Source organism: Scyliorhinus torazame, chromosome 8, assembly GCF_047496885.1.
Source record: "Scyliorhinus torazame isolate Kashiwa2021f chromosome 8, sScyTor2.1, whole genome shotgun sequence".
NCBI lineage: Eukaryota > Metazoa > Chordata > Chondrichthyes > Carcharhiniformes > Scyliorhinidae > Scyliorhinus > Scyliorhinus torazame.
In genome coordinates this window covers 79,652,763-79,678,477 of record NC_092714.1, presented here as the reverse complement: position 1 = coordinate 79,678,477, position 25,715 = coordinate 79,652,763, and the positions used below count along the sequence as shown (strand labels likewise).

The 25,715-nt window shown below is 46.8% G+C and overlaps 1 protein-coding gene across 2 annotated transcripts in view; it reads left to right on the top strand.

Moving 5' to 3' along the window:
- Positions 1-25,715, top strand: part of LOC140427968 (uncharacterized) — a 426,464-nt gene that overhangs the window by 289,502 nt on the left and 111,247 nt on the right. For both annotated transcript variants that reach the window (XM_072513883.1, XM_072513881.1), the window contains 2 exons: positions 3,543-3,581; positions 14,389-14,467. In XM_072513883.1, the coding sequence (XP_072369984.1) occupies positions 3,543-3,581; positions 14,389-14,467 (118 nt within the window). The remainder of the gene's footprint in view (positions 1-3,542; positions 3,582-14,388; positions 14,468-25,715) is intronic.

The following is a 25,715-nucleotide window of genomic DNA, read 5'->3' as shown; positions in this document are numbered from 1 at the left end:
CCTCTCGGTAACTCAAACCTCTTCCACAACTCATCCAGACCCACAAACTCGCCTTCCGAATCCCTAACCCTCTCCAGACACGTCTCCACCATTTCCCATACATCCCATCAATCTCCCCCGGCTTGAACCTGTGGTTCCCACACAGTGGCGTCAACACCGACATCCCCTCCAACTTAAAATGCCTCCTCAGCTGATTCCACATCCTGACTGTCGACTGCATCACAGGGCTCCCGTGTACTTCCTAACGGCAGCGGAGCCGTCGCCATAGCCTTCAGATTGAATCCTCTACATGATTCCTCCTCCAGCATGTCCCACTCCGCCCCACTACCACAACTATCGCCTCATCTTCTCTACATTCGCCGGCCAATAATAGTGCAGCAGGTTTGGTAGTGCCAACCCACCTTTCTGTCTCTGCCCCTGCAACAGAGCCCCCTTCACCGTCAGCACCTTCCCTGAACTCCGAGATCACTGTCTCCAACCTCTGGAAGAAGGCCGGGAGAAAGATGGGGAGGGTGGGAAAACAAACAGGAACCTTGGCAACACATTCATCTTTACCACCTGCACCCTCGCTGCTGTCATCAGGTGCAACATATCCCACCTCCTAAAATCCCCCTAATCTCCTCCACTAGCGTTGTCAAATTCCACCTGTGCATCATAGCCCATTCCCATGTCATCTGAATCCCCAAATACATAAACCTTTCCCTAGTTACCTTAAACGACAACACCCCCAAATTGATCGCCTACCCTGTTGCATTCACCGGAAACACCTCGTTGTCCCGACATTTAGCTTATACCCGGAGAAGGCCCTGAGTCCAGTAGACCATTGGTCTTTTTCTGGGCCTTTCTACTACCTCTACAGCTAGTACGGCATTTGCTATGTGATGTGTTTGTTTAAAAATATTTTTATTACCATTTTTCAATTTAAATAATACAGAATAGAAAAATAAACCCATTTACATATATCAACCATAAAAAACAGAAAAATAGACAGCCCCTGACAAACCTAAATCTCTCCCCCCCCCCCCCCCCCCCCCCAATACAACTGACTGTGACCAATTCCTTGAAATAAACAAAAAAAGGCTGCCACCTCTGATAGAATGCCTTAATTCCTCCCCTCACAGTGTACTTTCTCGAGGTGTATGAACTCCATCAGATCCCCCAGCCATTCCGAGGCAGACCTCCACCCCAGCAATACTCGCCTCTGGGCAATCAGCAAGGCGAAGGCCAGGACATCAGCCCGTCTGCAACTTCGGCGAGTCTGACCCGCCAAGTATGGCCACTACAGGCCATGGCTCCAGCTCAATCTTCAGAAACACCGACATGGTGCTGAAGAAGGGGACCCCAAACCCACTAGCTTGGGACAAGACCAGAACATGTGCGTGTGGTTAGCCGGATTTCCTGATCAGCGCTCGCACCTGCCCTCCGCCATTAAAAAGAAGCAACTCATTCTGGACTTGGTCAGGTGCACCCTAAAAAGAACCTTAAGTTTGATCAAACCAAACCTCACGTACGAGGACACTGAAGTTCACCCTATGCAGGACTTCACTTCACACCTCATGATGTAATATGAGCCCTAACTCCCCTCCCACTTAGCATTAATCCCCCCCCCCCTCCGCTGACACCAAATCATCTGACAAAATCCATCCATAAATACTGCAAGTGTCCCCTTCCCCCGACCCCGCAAGTGAAAGGACCCTCTCCATTAGAGATGTTGGCGATTCCATCAATTCCTCTAAACTGGCAAACTGCCCCTCAATGAACAAATTGCCCACTTTCTCCAGTCCCTTCCCTTCCCACCTCTTGAATGTGGCATCTAATCTCACCGGCTCGAACAGACGGTTAGCACAGATTGGAGCCCAGCTTCGACACTGACCTCAGTTTGAAATGCTTTCACATTTGTCTCCATATCTTCAAAGTGGAAGCAATCACTGGATTTGCCAAATACTTTGTCGGTGAGATCGGTAGCGAGACCGTCACTAATGCCCCCTCACCAGGCCAGCTACATGAACTTGATTCTATCTGCACCCACATAGCCCCCAGATCACTAAACAGCCCAACACCTTCTCTGCGTTAGCTGCCCAGTAATAAAATAACAGGTTCGGCAACACCAGGCTCCCCGACTGTCTATCCCTTAGAAGGACTGCCCTACGAATCCTTGGGGTCTTTCCCACCCATATAAAGGACGATATCAACTTCTCGACCCTCCCAAAAAAAGATAGGCAGACATTGAACAAAAAATCGTGGCAGAATATTCATCTCGATCGACTAGACCCTGTCCGCCAAGGACAGATATTCCTTTTAACCTTCTATTGCAAAATCTATTTGTGTTTGTTCAAAATCTGTGGAATCTTGGTTTTATTTTCTTAGCAAGTGCCTTGAATGTCGAACTTTATCTACTTTAAACAAAACATTATTAGTCCCTAAACGGATCTCACCAAAAGCCTGGGGGGTCACGTCTAGGATAATAGTACCATCTATGCGGAGCCCTGACACATTCTCCAAATTCCTCTGCCGTTATCTTTAATTTAGTCACGGAGCTGTGCTACGCAGACCTATGTCAATTAACCAGGGCGGGCAGCACCATAGACCTCTACCTTTCTGGTCCACGTGGGTTTCTTCAATGATGTGAATGGAGAACTCTGCACATACCCAAGGGAATCAGCTTAAGGCAGTGTAGCACCACTACACAAATTTCTACCCCCATAAGATTGTTTGTATTTTTACAGAAATGGGATATTAGAATTGATTCCTTTGTAATTGATATTGCTGGAAAAATAGTAATAAACTCAAAGCTTCAGCGTTGCTTGAACTAATTATTTAGAACTCCTTTTTGATAATCTTTCAAAATCACAATTCCTATTTTGAGCAGGAATATTTTAGCAAAAGTTATTTAATTCAAAACAGTATGGCAGGTTGTGATTTGTATTTATCTGCAATTCACATGGATAAGATAAGCAGTTTGTGCCATTTGTTTAGTGTTCTAAATCCACTAGGAATTGAAGACAAATATTTTATTTTAGCCTTGGGCATGGTTGGTTAAGACAAAGCCACACGTAATCAAATGGTTTCCGACTGATTCACTACAATGAAGTAACATCAATCAGGAATGGAACAACATAGTATATTGTCTCATGATCTCACTGAATGATAAAACACTCACGTAGAGGAGTGATATTCCTTAAATCAGTATGTTAGCTGGCAAAATCACTAGTTTTGTAATTCTATCACGAGCAACCTGACAATTGAAAATAGATTCCTGAGATACATATATATACTTATACATATGTATAACGTGGGCATTTATAAAATTAACTTAATATTACAAACTGAGTTTATCAATTAATTGCAACCAACCAAGATCTCAGAATCCTCATTCTTTTGGTTTGCATTTAATATCACGTCTCCTGCTGTTGGTTAGCATATATCTGCTCATCGTAAATTGAACTTTTATTGTTTTATGCACTTCATATTGATTGTGTGAACGTAATGATCTCAGCGGCTTTTTATTTCCCTTCTATTTAAAGAATGTTTCTTTTTTCCAGCTGGATTACAGATGATCATGTTGCCTGGAGATTTGGCATGTAAGTATGGCTGATTTAACTCTGAGCTCGCAGTACACTTCAGGTCATCAACATTCCCTTTTCGTCTAAAATGTAGAAGAAGAAACTCCAATAGAATTTCATAGAATTTTCAGTGCAGAAGGAGGCCATTCGGCCCATCGAGTATGCACCGGCTCTTGGAAAGAGCACCCTACCCAAGGTCAACACCTCCACCCTATCCCCATAACCCAGTAACCCACCCAACACTAAGGGCAATTTTGGACACTAAGGGCAATTTATCACGGCCAATCCACCTAACCTGCACATCTTTGGACTGTGGGAGGAAACCGGATAAAACTAGTTCACCTCAGTTCTTAATGTACTCAGATTCCTATTGATAACAAATATCAGTAAGTGATGTTCCATTCTTATAGTTACACACTTGAACCTCATTGTTTATTTATGTAGAAGTCATGCTTGGATATTTGAGTTTATCAAAATAGTTTTCTCTGAGCGACAACATCTCTTAAATCCTGACATGCAATCGATGTATATTCTCTATTCTGTAGGCTTCATTTCAGAATGATTTTGAGCCAGGTTCAAGCTGTGCAGGAAATATATCAGTGCATTATATGTTGAAAGCAAAAGTGTTTTCAAGATTCCAAATGTATTTCACCAGTATGTGTTGCTATAAGAACAACCACTTGGAATTTACTAAAATCTTGCAGCATGGCAACGGTGTAACAATGTCATAATGTTTTCCAGCACAAAAATCCAACATAAGTGACTTAAACCAATTTGTAAACGGGCTATACATTCATGAGTCCAGGAACAAATGCCAGAAGGAGAACCCAGGCTGCGTATCAATTTTTCATACTTTCCAGGATGATGAGCACCCTCTGTACCTGCCAGGAGCATCTGACATAGTCTGATCAGGGACATCATTTCCCGCATAAAGCATTACATGGCTCTGCAAAAGATCCTCCCTGTGAAATTGACTACATCGCTAAGCCTACAAAACGATCACATATATAATCCACTGCTATATCACTCCATGTAGAAATTGCTATACAAACAGCCATTGTTTGTAATTACTTTAATGGCTAAAAATGATGCATAATTTATTACTTCAGAGAACTCAGTCATTATACTACCTATCACCATTGCACTTCTTTTTGTCAGCATAGTGCTTTTTCCTCATGCCCTATTTTAAGCTTCTTAGTGTCCTAATAATCAGGAGTGACAGACAGGCTGGTTGTTACTGTAGAAGTCGCCTCTCATGGAGTGCTTGTGGCTAGCTTCTCACTGAAAATCATATGCTGATGACCAGCTTTTGACGGCTCCTCCATAGTTGTTGACTGGCCCTCTGAGAGATTTATTTTTTTAATGAAAACTCTGTGAATATATAGGAGTGTAGAAGTACCATTTCCTTGATTTCAAAACTGCTGCTTTCACCTTCCTCAAAGAAGTTCCAATAGTCCTCTATGGTTGTAACCACCTTTTAATGCACTCAAATGAGAGGCCTCCTCCTGGCATCACACACATCTCTTCCGAAACTCTCTTCAAATCCTTTTGATCAGCTTCTACCCTTCTCACAGTAATGAGATGGTCTTAATTATAAATTGTACCAATCCATCCATTATGTCTGATGCTCATTTCCAAACTCTCTGCAGCTTTTGGTATAGACAGCATCGTTATATTCCTTCATTGCTTTATGTCTGTTGTGCTGGGACTTATGGTGGTGGCCATGGAGTGAGTGGTCGCACGTTTGATCGCTCCTGCTTGAGGCGGAATTGTTTGCTCCTTGTTACCCGTTCATGGGTGTGTTTGCTGTTACAAAGTACAGGAACGGACAGAGCTAAGAATTCTCCGTCGGGTGGGCATGTCTCAACTCGATCAGACAAGGAGTGCAACCGTAAAGAGGCAACAGCCAGATCAGGATTTTTCGAGGAGACTGGTTAAAAAAAAAGATGGCTGGGAGCTCTGTGGCATTGTTGCCCGCTCAGTGGTCCCGGGAACAGTTGGTGGAGTTTATGGTGCTCAAGTTTCGGCAGCAAAGAAGGGTGGCCTCAGAAGATCTGGCTAAGGTAGCTGACCCAAGAGAGTGGAGCAGAGGTTGGAGGCACATAGTGCGTTACTCCAAAAAGTGGAAGAGTTGGTTACAGACAGTGAGGACCAGTTGGCCTCCTTGGAGGCAGGTTTGGCATGTCAGCTACGACCCTCACCAACTTCTACAGATGCGCCATAGAAAGCATTCTTTCTGGTTGTATCACAGCTTGGTATGGAGCCTGCTCTTCCCAAGACCGCAGGAAACTACAAAAGGTCCTGAATGTAGCCCAGTCCATCACGCAAACCAGCCTCCCATCCATTGACTCTATCTATAATTCCCGCTGCCTCAGAAAGGCAGCCAGCATAATTAAGGACCCCACGCACCCCGGACATATTCTCTTCCACCTTCTTCCATCAGGAAAAAGATACCAAAGTTTGAGATTACATACCAACCGACTGAAGAACAGCTTCTTCCCTACTGCCATCAGACTTTTGAATGGACCTACCTCGTATTAAGTTGATCTTTTCTCTACACCTTGCTATAACTGTAACATTATATTCTGCAGTCTCTCCTTCCTTTCCTATGTACGGTATGTATTGTTTGTACAGCATGCAAGAAACAATATTTTTCACTGTATACTGATACATGTGACAATAATAAATCAAATCAAAGATGATGCTGGTGGCGGAGGGCTAAAGGAAACTGAGGGAGAAAGTGGATCATTTGGAGAATCGGTCGAGGAGCTAGAATCTCCAGATTGTGGGATTGCCCGAAGGCCACGAAGTATGTAGCGAACATGCTTGGGAAGCTGGTGGGGAGATGTCTTTGACCGATGGTGGTACGACTGCACAGATATTTAGACAAAGAAAAGATTCTGTAGTGAGTGAAGGAGACAGTGAAGTGCACCTGGGAAGAGAATGTGATTCGGATCTACCAGGATTTGCGTGCAGAGTTAATGAAGCGCCGGGCTGGGTTTAACAGGGTCAAAGCCATCCTATTATAGGTCATGTAGCAGGGCCATGAGTTCTACATGGACACATCAGAGGAGGTGAGAAGGTTTTTGCGAGACAATAGACTTGGGGACTTGTAACAACTTTGGACTATAGAGATACCAGTGCGGCAGGGGGGGGGGGGGGGGGGGGGGGGTGTTGGCGTTTTTTTCGGTCGGGTATCATGTTGTATATTATGTGGGTTATTGGGGTTGTAGGCATATATGGGAAGGTGGTGGAGAGGGGACGAGGAAGTAGGGAGGGGTTTGGGGAATGGCAGTTGCTTCGAGTGGGGGCCACCATGCTGGCGGAGAGGCTAGTTACTGGGAGTGAAGTGGGGAATAGAGCGACTGGCGGGACTCAGATGCCAAAAGTGGGGGCATGGGTGAGCGACTGGCAGAGTTGCTCCAACTAGAAAAATATCAAGTTCGCCTAAGAGGGGTGGAGGAGAGGTTCTACACAAGGTGGAGGCTGTTCATTGATTTCTTTAAAGGACAATAGCACGTCAATGTGGGAGGGGGATTTCTGTTCTGTTTGGAGTTGGGGAATGCTGGGTGTAAAAGGAAGGGGTGGTACGGGGGAATGGGAGCAATTGTGCATGGTTAATTGTTGCTGTTGTTTGCCTGTTTCTGCTCTATGTATTTGAAAATACGTCCAATAAAATATTTTCAAAAAAAAAGTCTGTAGAGTGGCGGTGGGAGGTCTTGAACTGCATTTTGGGATTTGGATGCCCTTGATCTCTTTGATGCCAGACTTCCTGGCTCTGAGGCCCCACCCCGCCAAAGTGACAGCATAAAACACCTCAATTGTTTTGACACAGTGTCATAAGATCTGGAGTAAAGGCCCGGTTGGGGAGAAACACTCCAGTTTTCAGTCAGAACCTGGCACCTTGCTATTTTTTTTAGGAGAATGCCGCCCAGTGACTTCTGTTTCTGACGCCACACAATCCCCTCCAGTTCTCGAGGATCTTTCCTTGCCCTCCAGTTCTTCCTCATCTAGATGTTGCCCCTCAATTGTATCACACCTCCCTTCCATTCCCTTAATGTGGTGGATTCAAGATTGAGTCTGCAATCCTTGCAGGTTCAACCAAAACGTAGAGATTTATTTGAAAGATGTTACATAGAAACATAGAAAATAGGAGCAGGAGGAGGCCATTCAGCCCTTCAAGCCCTTTCCACCACTCATTATGATCATCCAACTCAATAGCCGAATCCTGCTTTCCCCCCCATATCCTTTGATTCCCTTCGCCCTATGTACTCTATCTAACTGCTTCTTGAAAACATACAGGGCGGGATTTACGTCGGCTGACGCCGGAATCGGGAAACGTGATTGGGCGGAGAATCGGTTTTGACGCTGAAATCGTGGCGGACACCGGTTTCACGCCAAATTGCAATTCTCCGTCGCCTTGACAGCACTGTCAATGCGTTCCACTCCGCATGTACAGTAAACACCATTGACATATCATTAGCGGGCCTGACCCAGTATTTCCGGGGCCTCAGCGATTCTCCGCCTCCACTGGGACGGATTCCCGACGGCGAGGTTCGCTTGTGCTTTTAAAAATCGTGAAACTGGCACCGTGACTGAGGAGGGAGAGAGACAGGAGGTAGGACACGCAGAAGCGCGACCATGGGCTGCTGAGCTGGTCACTGGCTAGGTGGGGGTGGACCCTGGGTGTCTAGGCAAGGACCGCGATTAGCGCGGCCTGCAAGACAGCCATCTTGCTGCGCACCCCACTGATCCCCCACCGTGAACCCTGGTTCTGCAGAGTGATACTGGCCGTATGGATGCTTCCACCCCAGCCCCCACTCTCCGCACCCCACCCTCTGGCATGCCCCTGCCAAAATGGTCACCATCCGCCAGGGGGGCATCACGCGGCCCACCCAAGGGCAATGCCCGTAGTAGCCCCTACAGGGGGGCACCGAATGAGCAGCGGAGCATACCATTGACAAGGCTGCTGCAACCGATGGTACACCTGGCAGCAGGGGCAGGCGCCAGAGCCAGAGGCTCCCACGGTTCCGGCCCTCGATGGGACCTGGGGTGCAGAGACGAGGGGGGGACGGACATGCGGTGGCAGAGCCGGTAGACCAGGTTGGGCACGGGTTCTGCACCCATGCTAACATGTCGGCCTTTCACCCCCTACAGACAATAGAAATTGGAATTCAACCAACAATGATGGCCTTTCTCCTAGTCGCCATAGCCCTGGGTGATGCCCTGTGGAGGTCCTCAAGGAGGAGGAAGCTGCAGCAGCAGACGGAGCGTGCAGCAGCAGACAGAGCGTGCAGCAGCAGACAGCGTGCAGCAGCAGACGGAGCGTGCAGCAGCAGACGGAGCGTGCAGCAGCAGACTGAGCGTGCAGCAGCAGACGGAGCGTGCAGCAGCAGACGGAGCATGCAGCAGCAGACGGAGCGTGCAGCAGCAGACGGTGCATGCAGCAGCAGACGGAGCATGCAGCAGCAGACAGAGCGTGCAGCAGCAGACAGCGTGCAGCAGCAGACGGAGCGTGCAGCAGCAGACAGCGTGCAGCAGCAGACGGAGCGTGCAGCAGCAGACGGAGCGTGCAGCAGCAGACGGAGCGTGCAGCAGCAGACGGAGCGTGCAGCAGCAGACGGAGCGTGCAGCAGCAGACGGAGCGTGCAGCAGCAGACGGAGCGTGCAGCAGCAGACGGAGCGTGCAGCAGCAGCGGAGCGAGCAGCAGCAGGCGGAGCGTTCAGCAACAGACGGAGCGTGCAGCAGCAACAGAGCGTGCAGCAGCAGACGGAGCGTGCAGCAGCAGACGGAGCGTGCAGCAGCAACAGAGCGTGCAGCAGCAGACGGAGCGTGCAGCAGCAGATGGAGCGTGCAGCAGCAGACGGAGCGTGCAGCAGCAGACGGAGCGTGCAGCAGCAGACGGAGCGTGCAGCAGCAACAGAGCGTGCAGCAGCAGACGGAGCGTGCAGCAGCAGACGGAGCGTGCAGCAGCAGACGGAGCGTGCAGCAGCAGACGGAGCGTGCAGCAGCAGCGGAGCGAGCAGCAGCAGACGGAGCGTGCAGCAGCAGACGGAGCGTGCAGCAGCAACAGAGCGTGCAGCAGCAGACGGAGCGTGCAGCAGCAGCGGAGCGAGCAGCAGCAGACGGAGCGTGCAGCAGCAGCGGAGCGTGCAGCAGCAGATGGAGCGTGCAGCAGCAGACGGAGCGTGCAGCAGCAGACGGAGCGTGCAGCAGCAGACGGAGCGTGCAGCAGCAGCGGAGCGTGCAGCAGCAGAGCAGCGGAGCGTGCACCAGCAGCGGAGCGTGCAGCAGTGGAACAGGAGGCAGTTGCTCAGGATGGAGAGTCGGCCGCTCAACAGGAGGAGGAGGTGCAAGGGCAGCGCCGCATGAGACCTCGTGTGCACTGGCAGCGCTTGTCATTCGAGGACCTGACTGACCAGGCATACCATCGAAGACTCCGGCTGAGGTGGGGGACAGAGCGGCATATGTACCAGATCATAACGCACCTGGCACTAAGGGAGGAATGGGGAAGGACACCTGCTCCTGGTGGCCGTCAAGGTGACGGTCGCCCTGAACCTTCATGCCATGGGGTCCTTCCAGACGCTGAATGGGCACCTGTCCGCGATCTCACAGACCTCTGTGCACAGGTGCATCCGCACCATCATGGAGGCCCTATATGCCCAGTTCGCACAATACATCTATTTCAATGTGGACTGAGCCCACCAGGATGCCCAGGCAGCGGGGTTCGCCGCCATCGCCGATATGCCCCAGTTCTAGGGGGTGCTTGACGGGATGCATGCTGCCCAAGAGCACCTTCAGATGACAGGCTGCTTTACACAAACTTAAAGGCGTTCCACTCAATGATATGTGCAGCTGATATGTGACCATTAGGTGCGCATCATGCATGTCTGCGCCCGATAACCGAGCAGTGTGCACGAAGTCTTCATTCTGGCACACTCAATGATTCCTGGCCTCTATGAAACACCCTCCCCCAGCGGGGAGGCTCCTGGGCTACAGGGGTTATCCACTGCCGACGTGCCTAATAACACCCATACGAAAGCCACAGTCCGACGCAGAGACCCGCTACCACAACACCCATGCAGCAGCCAGGGGCGTGACCAAGCGGTGCTCCGGCATCCTGAGAATTCAGAATATCCAATTCACCTAACAAGCAGGTGTTTCGGGATTTGTGGAAGGAAACAGGAGCACCCAGAAGAAACCCACACAGACACGGGAGAACATGGAGACTCCGCACAGACAGTGACCCAAGCGGGGAATTGAACCTGGGACCCTGGTGCTGTGAAGCAACAGTGCTAACCACTGTGCTAAGATGTTATTAAACTCAAAAGAGTGCAGAAGAGATTTACAAGGATGTTGCCAGGACTCAAGGGACTGAGTTATAGGGAGAGATTGGACAGGGTAGGGCATTTTTCTTCGGAGCGCAGAAGACTGAGGGGTGATCTTATAGAGGTGTATAAGATCATGAGAGGCATGGATAGGGTGAATACACTCAGTCTTTTTCCCAGGGTTGGGGAATCGAGAACTGGAAGGCATAGGCTTAAGTTAAGAGGGGACAGAATTAATGGGAACCTGAGGAGCAACTTCTTTTACACAGAGGGTGGTATGGATGTGGAATGAGCTGCCAGAGAAAGTGGTTGAAGTAGGGGCATTGACAACATTTAAAAGGCATTTAGACAGATACATGGATAGGAAACGTTTAGAGGGATATAGGGCAAATGCAGGCAAATGGAGTTAAGTTAGATGGGCTTTTTGGTTGGCATGGACCAGTTGGGCCATGTCATTGATTCTATGATTTTATGATTCTATGAATATAATGGCCATTCAGATAATAGTCAACCTTCTCGTTTTTGCTACCAAAGTGGATAACCTCGCATTTCTCCAACTTATCCAAATCATACTGAAAGATCTCTGCATCCTCCTCGCAGTTCACCGTCCCATCCAATTTGGTGTCATCTGCAAATTTGGAGATATTACATTTTGTTCCCTCATCTAAATCTTTGTGAATAGCTGGGGTCCTAGCATCAATCATTGTGGTACCCCACTAGTCACTGCCTGCCTATTTGAAAAATACCCGTTAATTTCTACTCTTTGTTTCCTGTCTGCCAACCAATTTTCTATCCATCTCAATACACTACCCTAATCCCATGAACTTTAAATTTACACACCGATCTCTTATGCGGGACTTTGTCAAAAGCCTTCTTAAAGTCCAAAGATACCACATATACTGGTTCCCCCTCATCTACCCCACTAGTTACATCCTTGAATAATTCCAATAGAGTGTCAAGCATGATTTCCCCTTCATAAACCCATGCTGACTGTGTCTGATCCTGCCACTGTTTTCTAAATGCTCCGCTGTAAAATTTTTGATAATCTTCCCCACTACTGACGTCAGGCCTACTGGTTTATAATTCCCTGTTTTCTCTCTACCTCCCCTCTTAAATAGTGGGGTTACATTAGCTACCCTCCAATCTGCAGGAACAGTTCCAGAGCCTATAAAATCCTGGAAGATGACCACTATTTATTGCGTCACTTCCTTAAGTACTCTGGGATATAGGTTATCTGACCCTGGGTATTTATCAGCCTTCAATCCCATCAATTTCCCCAACACCATTTCTTGACTAATATTGATTTCCTTCAGTTCCCCCCTCTCTCTGAACCCTGCATTCCCCAACATTTCTGGTATCTTATTTGTGTGCTCACTTGTGAAGACAGAACCAAAGTATGTGTTTAGTTGCTCAGCCATTTCTTTGTTCTCCATTTTAAATTCCCCTGTTTCTGACTGTAAGGGACCTGCATTTGCCTTCACTAATCTTTTTTTTTTCACGGACCTATAGAAACTTTTACAGTCAGTTTTTATGTTCTTTCCCTGCAATTTTACTCTGATACTCTATTTTCCGCTTTTTAATCAATCCCTTGGTCCTTCTTTGCTGAATTCTACACTGCTCCCAATCCTCAGACCTGTTGTTTTTATTGGCCAATTTGTATGTTTCTTCCTTGGATCTAATACTATCTCTAATTTCACTTGTAAGCCATGGATTAGCTGCCTTTCCCATTGTACTTTTGTGCCAGACAGGAATAAACATTTGTTGCAGTTCCCCATGGGCTCTTTGAATGTTTGCCATTGGCTATCCACTGTCATCCCTTTAAGTAACGTTTCCCAATCTATCATAGCCAACTTGCGCCTCATGCCATCGTAGTTTTCTTTATTACGATTCAGGGCCCTTGTCTCAGAATCAACTACTTCACTCTCCATCTTGATGAAAAATTCTATCATATTATGGTCGCTCATCCCCAAAGGGTCTCGCGCAACTAGATTGCCAATGATTCCATTCTCATTACAGAGTCTAAGTTGACTTGCTCTCTAATTGGTTCCTCAATTTATAGGTCCAGAAAACCATCCCATATGTACTGCAGGAATTCCTCCTCTAAGATATTGTGGCTAATTTGATTTGTCCAATCGATATGCAGATTAAACATTATAGACTGCAATGTTAGAATTTCCTGTTGCCCGGACAAATGGCCAATGGCATCATCGCTGATGACATCACACAGTCGATTTCTTAAAGTGCCCGTGTTCAGCTACAAGCCTGCTTGTGAGGAAATACTAAAAACATACACTTAACTCCACAATAATTTCAGTATTAATTTCTTAAACTTTATTACCCCCACCCATACCTCTCCACTTCCCTCACCGTCTTTAAATGTATTCTCAAAAAACATCTTTTCAAAGTAGCTTTTGGTCACCACTCCTATCTCTCATACAGGCTTAGGGTCTGTTTCCACATTTCTTGTTAGTTCTTTTACTGCCTCTCTAATGCATGTTTTCTACACTACTAAACTATGTGTATGTGAGTTATAAGAAGCTTTGTACATCTGAATTATTATTATAAGTAGAAATGCTGTAACCCTCACGAGAGTCACGGGGTGTGGTCTGTCAGTTTACCTATGACCTTGGAAGAATACGAGCTTCCCCGTTAAGGGGGCAGGCCTTTCCCTTAACAAGGGCAGGCAAAGGGACATAAAAACCTCAACCCGGATGTGGGTCGGCATGTAAAACCCTTCATTCAGCGAGTGAAGTTGTGCATTGTAGTTTATCGTGCGATTAAATCCTTTGTTTGTTTTCATCATCGCTTCCTTGTCATTGCTGTATCTGGACCTTTTTTAAACATCACTGGAATTGGTCCACCATTAAATCACATCACAAATTTCTGTGTGTTCCACTCAAGGTGAGCAATTTGGCCAATATCTTCAGCAAAAGCTTTTTGATACATTTCCATGACTTCAGAAGTTGCAAGCTGTAACTACATTGGTTAGTTAACAGATTAAGTTTGAGCAGTTGTATTTTGGCCATTTGTTGCATTGGAACTGAGACCAATCTTACACTCTGTTAATGTCCCACCTTGTCACACTGGATAGTAGTTGAATTTTTCCCTTCTGTGATCGAGGGACACTGAAGCCAATTGTAGCACCACACTGCTACACCAGCTGAGCTTATTGCTTGTTGTTGATCAATTGCTTCACTTTCTTGTCTTAGATCCGCATCTTGTGTTATTGACGAGCGTATAGAATAGCACCAAACATTGATTGAAAAGTCTGTATTTTACCATACTCACAGTTAGGAAATCTCTTCTCTCCATTTTTCACCTCTAAATTTTCATTCTCATAATACACAATGGATTGTTCTCAGCAGTGTAGTGGTTATTTGATGTTGCAAAGACCTGTTTGTTTTAAGAGCAATTGAATGCCTCTGCAATTGGAGAAATTGTGCTGTATACCTTGAGAGAGATTTTAAAAACTCACATTTATTTTATTTTTTTGCAGATGGTACATCCCATTGTTTGTCCTCATCTTTCTGATGATGTCTTGCTACCTTCACATTTTTTATGTGGCTAAACGGAGGGTAAGGATCCAGATTTGAAATTACTGAAACATAATAAATTCTTGCAAAAAAATCAATCCTCAATTTATATAGTTGTTTCTTTTTGACTTTCTCTTCTTCTGTTTAGGGAACAAATACAGTAATCATTCTTCATGTTGGTGCTTTTATAAAATGATGGATGGCAATCTATAGATCATGTTAAATATCTCTTTCACTGCCCATTATGTTAATAATATAGTTGTCATCTGAAATTATTTGCTTTTGTTGTTTATTACTTTCTGGGATAATTTGTGAATTGCATCAACTTTATTTGCATTTGCAAAATGGTGTTAATACTGCATTCAGTGGAGAGCCCAAGAATGGACTTGGGAAATACTTGATTAAAACCTGAGCGTAGGTTAGTCTGTATGAAATAAAGGAGGAAGTAATTTGCATTTACACAGTGCCTTATTATTTCTCCCACTAACACCCCTGAGAGCTAGATATCCAACAAATTGCTTTGAAGTTCAGTGGATATTTAAATATGCATCATGTAGCTTCTTTAGTTTTAGACACTCTGTGTGACCATGAGCCTGTCACAGAATGCAACTGTAATACACTATTTTCTTTAAATTTGACTTTTTCAGACTTGATATGCTCGAGTAGGCATTCAGGACCCGAACATACAAAATAGGAGCCCCCCCAAAATCCTGCTCCAATGTTCAATAAGATCATGCTGATCCTCAACCTCAATTCCACTTTTTTGCTGTGTCCCCATATGATTGATTCCCTTGGAGTCCATAAGTTAATACATTTCAGCCTTGGGTTTGCTTGATGACCAAGCATTCACAGCCCTCTGAGGTAGAAAATTCCAGATAGTGGATTGGATTGGATTGGATTTGTCATGTGTACCGAGGTACAGTGAAAAGTATTTTTCTGCGAGCAGCTCAACAGATCATTAAGTACATGAGAAGAAAAGGGAATAAAAGAAAATACATAATAGGGCAACACAACATATACAATGTAACTATCAGACCGATCGCAGGTCTGACGCCCATTCTCCACCCCTGCGCCGAGCGCGATTTCGGCATGGAGGCTCGGAGATTTAATGCTTTAATGAAACCCCCTCTCAAACTTACAAACTCTAGAAAGTACAGACCCATTCTACTCAATCTCTTCCCATAGGACAATCCTCTCATCCCAGGAATCAATCTAGTGACCATTTATTACATTCTTCCTTAGTTAAGTATATCTTGCCTTTGGTATGGAGACCAAACCCATACACAATGGGCTGGATTTTCTGTTTCGGAGACTAAATCTCCAGGCTGGCCTGAAAACGGTGGTGTTTTACGCCAGGAAAACTAACGCAAAACAGCCACCGATTTGCCATTTTGCTGGGGGCTAGCAGGGAGACAGTGTAGAGCTCCCAGCTCGAGCTGCCGATTTGGCCCTGAGCATTTCTGTGTCCGTGGCTGCGCATACACACAACGGCGGCCGCGCCGTGCTTCAGCCTGAGGAACCGCACCGCAAAAATAGTATCTGCTTCGGCCGCTTGCGCACCCCGGACCGCCTGCCCACAGTGCCCCCAGCCCCGGATGAAGTCCCCCCTGCCCGCGGATCGATCCTCCCCAACTGTGGTGGCGCCTGACTGAGTTCGCAGCTTCCACGCTAAGTTACATTACATGGAACATAGTTCCCGACGGGTGAGACCACACGTGTCCCACGTCATCGGGAACGCGGCCGGTCGGGGTCGGAGCATCGTGGGGCGGGTCTCAGGCAATGGCCTGAGGCCGTGGATACCTGGTGCGGCGTACTCCTAGAGTACGGCGCTTTTTCAGGGGACAGAGCATCGCGAAAGTGGCGCCGCCCCCAATTTTGACATCATCGGGGATTCTCTGCCCCCTCGCTAAAAGCGATTTTGGCGTCTGGGAGCGGAGAATCCAGCCCAGTACCTCCGGTGTGGTCTCATCAAAGCCCTGCACAATTGCAGCAAGACGTCCTTCCTTTTGTGCTTCCAATTCACATGCAATGTATTTCAACATACCATCTGCTTTCCTAATTGCTCACTGTACCTGCGTGTTAACTTTTCCATGTTATGCACGTGAACACTCAAATATTCTGAGCAACAAAGTTAAATAGCTTCTCGCTATTCACAAAATATAATGGGTGGAATTCTCGTCAGCAGGATCCTCCGCATCGACGGCAGGGCACCCACGCCTGCGGATTTCCCGACGGCATGGGGTGGCCACAATGGGAAGTCCTATTGGTGGCTGCCGTGACGGAGGATCCCACTGCTGGCGGGGGCACGCCGCACCAGAAAACGGGTCTGGTGAGATGGAGAATCCCGCCCAGCGTTTCTATTCTTCCCAGCAGAATGAATAATTTCACATTTCCCCATATTTTACACCATCTGCCGCCACCTTGTCTACTCACTTAAACTATCTATGTCCCTTTGCAGGCTTTTTATGTGTTCCTCACAGCTTACTTTCCCCAACAAACCTGGCTACACTCAGTCCCTCCATCTAAGTAATTAATATTGCTTGTAATAAAAATGAAGCCCTAACACTGATCTTTGGGTCACACCACCAATAACAGCCGGCTAATCAGGAAAGTACCTATTTTTATCCAACTTTCTGTTTTCAGCCCTTTAATCAATCCTCGATCCATATCACCACCAACCCCATGAGCCCGTATCTTGTGCAACACCCTTCTGTCTTGCACCACATTGATTTCCTTTTGATAATCCAAATGTACCACATGGACTCATTACCTGCCTTGCTCTTAGATTTGTGAAACACGATTTCCCTTTCAAAAAAGCCATGGCTGTACATAACCTAAAGGTGGACACTTCAATACAATGCTGAGAAAGTTCTGCACTGTCGAAGGTGCATTCTTCAGATAAGATGTTTGAACTATCTGTCCTGACAGGTGGACGCAGAAGATCCCACGGCAATATTTTGAAGAAGAGTAATCCCCAGGAAACCTACTGCTAAACGTAGGAAATTTTGGAAGATGCCAGTGCATCCACTATCTCTGTGGCCACCCCTTTTAGAATGCTGGAGTGTAGGTCGTCAGATCCAAGGGATTTATTGGCTTTCAATCCCATTAATTTATTTCTCCAGCACTTTTCCTTTACTGATATTAATTATGCTCCACACTCTCATTCGACCCACGGTTACCCAATATTTATGATTTGTGTTTAGTGTCTTCAATGTGAAGAGAGACACAAAATATTTGATTATTTATTGGCACAGTTTTAAAAAATCCTCAATAAAGTATTTTTTAATGGCACATGCATTTTTACATTATGGTAGTCTGTCTATCCCTTATGGGGCTGTATATTACACTCCCCTGCCAGTGGGTTTGAAGGTGTGAGTCTCATGAAATCGAGCATATGCCCTTCTTGCCGCATGCTTGCCCACACCCACGCTGTATGAGATTTTACCGGTGGGGGCATTGGGTGGCCTGCACAGCCGTGGATCTATTGAGACTCCTCAGTGACCAATTAATGGTCACTTAAGGACCTCATGCTGTTTCAACCATGGTAGGGGGAGACCATGCCCCGCTCTGCGGGGAGCTCAGCTGCTTTAGTTGCATGGGCTAGTGTCAGATGTGGCTCCGTGGAGGTTGGGGTACTCCTCCAACCCCAGACCACATTTCCCCCTACCTATTCCCCCCCCCCCCCCCCCCCAACCACCTTCCACCTCCTTACTCCCTCAATCCTCATGCTGAGGCCTGCCAGCCTGACCCCAACAAAATCTCCCCCACTTACTTTAGTGACCGGCTCCAGTGACAATCTCCATCAGAAACCGGGACTTCCTGGCTATGAGAGGTGTAAATTCTGCCTGCAGCCTTTTTAGCTGGGGACGCAGATCCTAGAAGTCCCATGAAATCCAGATTATAGTATATGCTTTCTGATGCCATATTTGTATGGAAATCATGGAGTGTTATCTTTTCAAGATTCACTTTACCTTCCCCCCACCCACCAATCCTCCACCCCTTTCATCCCTTTTATATCACCCTAAGCTTAACTTTCAGACTGCAATTGTCACTCCATCACACTCAACCCAGTGCTGCGCCAAAAATAATTGATAGCTCTAGAGTAACGATTTTCATTCTAACTGCTGGACAGGCAATGGAAGGGACCAGCCACTGTGTGAGTTTCCGTCATCTGCCGGATCAATAAAACTAACAGCCCCTGGCCTAGGGAGCTTGTGCATTTTTCTAAAAGCCTTCGTGCAGTAATAGATTGCCTGGGGTTTCATAGGCTGGTATCTCCTGCTGAGTCAACACTCAGACATCCTACCCACCAGTATAGCCTGCTTAATTTCCACAAAAAGCCTTGTGAGATCAGTGTTTTGTTTGTGTCTCCTTCATTATTGCCATTTTGCTGCTACCAATGTAATATCCATTTTAAACAGTTAAGCATTTTATGAATAAAGAATAGTTATTTTTATATTTTTACCACAGTCTGCTCCAGTGCCACGCAAGGCTGATTGAAATATGTACTAAATATTGCTTTTTTTCTGAGGATGGTTGGCTATTTTGATTTAATTATAAATACTTGTTTATTATAGTGCTCTATTCGTAATGCTAGATTCTGAATCAACAAACCCGTGTTTAGCCAGATGCATGTGAAAACACAGTCAAGTTAACCGTGAAAAGTCAAGATTTTTGAGACAGTCAGAATTAGTAGGTAATCATTATGAACCAATTTTAAGTAAGTGCAGTCACTTGACTTGTGTCTGAATAAATTTATATCTCTACCATTTGGATACTGAATTTGAAGATAATATAGATATTTCAAATCTTACAGAATGTTTTTAAGATAAAAATTAATATTTAAATACGGGAATAAGGCAGGGGAGTGGGATTAGATGGAATGCACTTTTAGTGAGCCAGTGCACACTCAATGGGCCAAATGGCCTCCTTTTGCACACGAAAGATTCTGTGATTCTGTAAATATTTTGATATTTTCTTTGATTGTTACTGTGTTGTATATAAGACTTAAAGGCAAGGACAGTATCTTAACTAATGTCACCATACATCGAATATAAATAGTTTTAGTGGTCTATTAATTTATTTTCAATCAATATCCTCATTTTTTTCTTAAGGGTAAGTGTTAGCTTTGTCTGAAAATTGATTGACTCTGAAATGTTTCTGTTCATTTATTTCCCTTTTCAAAAAAAAACAACTTCCATTAAAAATGCATTAAGGTTGTGTTGTGTTACGTATTTTTTTAAGAACATTGTAAGAAGATAAATTTAGTGTACTGTGTTTAAATTCTTGGACAGTAGATTTAATTGGTTTTTTGATGCACTGAGATGTTGCAGGTTAAATTGGAGAGCCTCTGAAAATGGGTGGTGCACAATTATCCCACTGCAGTTGCTTGCAATGTTGGCGGCATGCCAACTTTGTGCTCCTTTCCAGCTTGCATGATTGCTGCATGCAGCCAACACTAAATGCAGTATTGAGTGGCTGCAGGTCTCCACAGGGAACCCAACTTTGTGCAAGACTGGTATCACTCACTGCCAGCCTGCACTACTTATTGGGGAAGTGTGTTCTACTTGAAACAGATGCTGGAACTGTGTGTGGACAAGAGTCAAATAATGGTGCAACAAGGGAGAGAGTATGCTCTGAGATTCTTTCATACTGCACTGGATACTTTGATGGACGAAATCGGGAGGTGAAGATATGTGATCCATCCAAAGGGGCTGGAAGCCCTCCAGGCAAACTTTGCAAAGACCAAATAGCTGTTGTGATCAATGCCACCAATCCAATTGTGAGGACGTGGATGCAGTAAAATAAAAAGTTCATCAACCTAACGTGTGGTCAAGGTTGATAAATTTACCTTCAAATGCCATATTTAACTACACCTTACATATTGTCCAATGCACACACTCCAATCGCTCACATATATTTGGTCTCTATCAATTATAACTCAAACCGAACAATCATAGTTTCACATCACCTTCATATACTTTTTTTAAAAATATTTTTTATTCTCCTTTTTCACATTTTCTCCCAAATTTACACCCACCAACAACAAACAATAACCAGAAACAAATATGTGAATCCCCATATCAATAACAACGATCCCATCCTCCCACCAAACCCCAAACATTAGCCCGCATGTTCACATAAACAAATGACAAAAAGGAATCAGGAAACACCCATAGTCACCATCAACACACACCGCCCCCCCAACCCTTCCACCCACCCTCTCCAACTAATGTTCGATGTTATCCAGTTCTTGAAAGTGCATGATGAATAATGCCCATGAATTGTAGAACCCCTCCATCCTTCCCCTCAGTTCAAACTTAACCTTCTCAAGAGTCAAGAATTCCAACAAGTCCCCCCGCCATCCCAGGGCACAGGGTGGAGAGGTTGCCCTCCATCCCATCAGGATCCGCCTTTGGGCGATCAACGAGGCGAAAGCTACAACATCTGCCTCCGCACCCGTTTCCAACCCTGGCTGGTCCGACACCCCGAATATGGCCACCCGGGGGCCCGTGTCCAGTTTCACGTGCACCACTTTAGAAATTACCCTAAAAACCTCCTTCCAGTAATCCTCTAGCTTTGGACAGGACCAAAACATATGAACGTGTTTAGCGGGGCCCCCACCCCCCGCAACGTTCACACACATCTTCTACTCCTTCAAAGAATCGGCTCATCCTCGCCATCGTGAGGTATGCTCTGTATACCACCTTCAGCTGTATCAGCCCCAACCTCGCGCACGAGGCGGAGGCATTCACTGTCCGGAGCACCTCACACCAGAACCCCTCCTCCATACCCTCTCCCAACTCTTCCTCCCACTTTGCTTTGATCCCTTCCAGTGGTGCCTTCTCCTCTTCCAAAATAGCTCTGTAAACCGCCGACAGTACCCCCTTCTCCAGTCCCCCTGTCGTCAGCACCTCCTCCAGCAATGTGGAGGCCGGCTCCACCGGGAAGCTCTGTATCTCCTTTCTGGCAAAATCTCGAACCTGCATGTATCTAAACATTTCCCCCTGCTCCAGCCCATACTTCGCTTCCAGCTCCTTCAGCCCAGCAAACTGACCCCTAAGAAACAAATCTTTTAGTGTTTTAATCCCCTTCTCCCATTTCCGAAAATTTCCATCCCACCTCCCCGGATCAAATCTGTGGTTCCCCCGAATCGGCATTTCTCTTGACCCTGCCCCCAACCCGAAGTGTTGGCGAAACTGCCTCCAAATTCACAATGAAGCTATTATTACCGGACTCCCTGAGTACTTCCCCGGGGCAATAGGGAGCGGCGCTGTTGCTAGTGCTTTCAATCCCGACCCCCTGAACAAACTCTCCTCCATTCTGACGCACTGGGAATCAACCCCTCTGACCCAGCTCGGCACCTTCTCTACATTCGCCGCCCAGTAGTAATACATCAGGCTCGGAAGACCCAAACCCCGTGCCTGCCTTCCCCTCTGTAGCAGCACCTTTCTAACTCTGGCCACCTTCCCTCCCCATATGAACGAAGTAATCCTGCCCTCAATCTCTCTGAAAAAAGCCTTTGGCAGGAAAATCGGCAGGCATTGAAAAATAAACAGAAATTGCGGCAGCACATTCATTTTAACCGCCTGTACCCGACCCGCCAGTGACAGAGGGAGACCATCCCACCTTTCCAGATCAGCTTTCACTCTCCACACCAAACTAGAAATGTTGTACCTGCGGAGCGCCCCCCACCCCACTCCCGGGCAACCTGCACCCCCAGGTACCTAAAGTAAGTCCCTGCCCTACGGAATGGCAGCCCCCCCCCCCCACCCCTGCCCCCACCCCTGGCCGAGACACCACAAAGTACTCAATCTTGTCTAGATTTTGTTTGTACCCCGAGAAAGACACAAACACGCGAAGCAGCTCCAATATTCCCCCTATCGACACACTCGGTTCCAACACGTATAACAGCAAATCATCGATATATAAGGACACCCTATGCTCTATCCCCGCCCCCGCGCTATTCCTTTCCATACCCTCGAACTTCTTAATGCGATGGCCAACGGCTCAATTGCGAGTGCAAACAGCAGGGGGGACATAGGATATCCCTGCCTAGTCCCAAGGTGGAGAGAAAAGTATCTCGAGCTGATGGTGTTTGTGCGGACACTCGTCCTCGGCTCCTTATATAGTAGCTTTACCCAGTTCACAAATCTTGGTCCAATCCCTAACTGCTCCAGAACTGCCATCAAGTACCCCCATTCTACCCGGTCAATTGCCTTCTCAGTGTCCAATGCCACAACCTCCTCTGGTTCCTTCCCCTCTGCCAGCGCCATAATGACATTCAATACCCTTCTAACTTTTTAGCAGCAGGGAGATCGATGCCTGCCCCAAGGTTTGTGGCAACACCCCCTTCTCTATCACCTCTTCAAACATCCCCACCATCAGGGGTGCCAGCTTATCCTTGAATTTTTTATAATATTCCACCGGAAACCCATCTGGCCCTGCCACCTTCCCCGACTGCATATCCCAATCGCATCATTTATCTCCTGCTCCCCTATCGCTCGTTCTAATGTAGCCCTGTCCCCCTCCCCTAACCTCAGGTACTCCAACCCATCTAGAAATTCCTGCATCTCACAGTCTCCCCCAGGTGGCTCTGACCTGTACAACCTCTCATAAAATTCCTCAAAAACCTTGTTAATCAGATCCGGAGCCACCACCAACTTCCCTGTCCTATCCCTCACCTGAACAATCCATCTCGTTGTTTCTTATCAGTCAATAAGAGTTATCACGGTGCCATTGTTTTTTATTCTGTAGGGCGGTAGCGGCAAGGGGAGGGGGTTGGGGGGAGGGGTGGGGTCGCTATCGTCGGGCGGTGAGCCAGGTTCTGGTAGTGGCAAATAAATGGTCTCTGAGGGGCCGAACATATCGTGGTCGGTGTCACAGGGGCTGTAGTGATTGGGGCCTGGTCTGTTTTGCCATTGGTTGGGGATTTCAAGTACGTCCGTAGTGCTTTCGCTATCGCTGTCGCTAGCGGCCGAATCAAGTGTGAGGCGGAAACTGGTCTCTGGGGGCGGAGTCAAGGTCGTGTCTGTGGACGTGCTGTCCTGGCTGGGGGATGGTTGGATTAGGTTGCCAGTGGGCGGGTCTTCGTTGTCTGCTATCGCCAGTGAAATGTGGTGTGAGTGGCTGCACTGCGTCCATTAACCTTAAGCTGGTTTATATGAAACCATCCAGACTTTGCATTTGGATATGTAATCTTATAAACTGAGGGGCTTACTTTGTCAGAAATTGAGTAGGGTCCTGCAAATTTGGGGGAGAGGAATGAGCTCGGATAGTACAGGGAGATCATGACTTGCTGTCCGACTGTATACTCTACCGGGTGTACTGTTTTATCAAAGCAGGCCGTACTCTGCTTTTTCCTAGTGCCTAGTCAAACAGCAGCAGCGAGCTGTGCTGCTTTAATATTTCCATTATGTTTTGGACCGCTTTATCGTGGGTAAGGGCGGTGACTGTGGGGCTGGCCAAATCAAGTCCAAATGAATACCCTTTAGGGCTTGGTACATGCGTTCCACAATGCCGCTGGATTGTGGGTGATAGGCAATGTGAAACTTCTGTTTAATTCCGAAAATTATTAGGACGTTTTTCATTACTCTTCCTGTGAAGTGCAAACCTTGGTCCGACTCAATACTACGGGGGAGTCCCCATTCCGTAACTATTTGCTGGGTTAGAATTTTTGCTGTCGCTTTAGCCGTGTTTGTCCTGGAAAAAAATGCTTCTACCCAATTTGTGAAGGTGTCGATTACGACCAGCACATATTTAAATCCATTTCTGCAGGGGGGGAGGGGACCAATGTAATCTAATTGTAAGTTCGTCCAAGGGCCATTAATAGGGCGGGTGTGTCTTAGCTGACCTTTCTTTGCGTATCTGTCTGGGTTGTTCTGGGCGCAAATTAAACAATTTTCAATGTAGTGGGTTATGTCAGTTTTTAAATCGGGCCACCAGCAGGGAGGTCTGACGTGGGCAAGGATGGATTCTATCCCTTGGTGTCCGTGTCCGTCATGGAATTAACAAATTAATCTGGTTCCTGTCCTGGGTGGGGACCACATAAATACCATCCTTTAATATGATTCCGTCTTGTACCGTTAAAGTGTCTTTGAACCTACCATAGGGAGCTGGGATGTTTCCTTTGAAAATTTCCTTTTGTGCCATCTTCCTTTTGTGTCTGTGCCAAATCCTGAATATTGGTCTGTGAGACCTGGACCGCGTGTACTGGGGCACTCTCGGGGGGGGGGGGGGGGGGGTTGCCAAAAGTGACCACGTCTTGAGCCTGCTTTTGCTAGGGCGTCTGCTTTTACGTTACCGGGTGGGGAGGAACGATGATGGCTTCTAACCTTTATGATGCCATATTTGCGATCTTTAGCTTCCTTGAGGATGTGTTTTAGTAATGGCGCTGAGGGTAGGGGTTTACCGTCGGCAGATACAAATCCTCTAGATTCCCACAGGGGCAGGAATTCCGTCAGGCTGTTGCAAACATATAAGCTGTCCGAATATATGTCTGCTGGGGTCGGGAACGAATCTGGGTGCTGCACAATGCATGCAATGGCTGCTAACACGGCTGCCTGTGAACCTAAATGTCCCGGCAATTGTAACGTTATCTCCTCTAATGCGCGCCCCTGCGCGTCTTCTACATATATGTCACATCCTGTAATCCTTTTTCCATTTAGAATTGTGGAGGAGCCATCTACATAAATTTTTAGCAAATTATCTGTGGGCTGGGTTCTTTGTGGTCTGATGCCTGTTTTCTTTGGTAACGATTTGGGAATAAAATCCCAAATATGTGCTGGTCGTAATCGACAACTTCACAAATTGGCTGCAATGATCTCACACTCGTGGGGTTCCTGCATATTGTAAATTATCGGCCCGAAACGTGTGCGTCTTTGTCCACTTCACTGTGATGTCACGTCCTTGTAGGAGTAGGGTCCAGCGTGCTGCTCTAATTTGGCTTACTGTACCGTCTTTTAGCCTACCATCTAACAGTAGCTGTGTCGGGGTGTGCTCGGTCAAAATGGTTACAGGGTTGAGTCCTGTTATGTACGCGAAGTACTGAACAGCCCAAAAAACTGCGAGCAAGTGCCTTTCGCGGGCAAAAAAAATCCTTGCTCTACTGGATCTAAAACTCGTGAGGCATAGGCTACGGGTCGTAAACGATCGTGCCTTTCCTGGAGAAGTACAGCCGAAAGGGTTCGGTCGGTGGTTGCTACCTCTATTGCGTATGGGGAGTGTGGGTCTGGTGCCTGCAAAGTGGGAGCTGTACTTAGAGCGCGTTTCAATGCATCTACGGCATCCA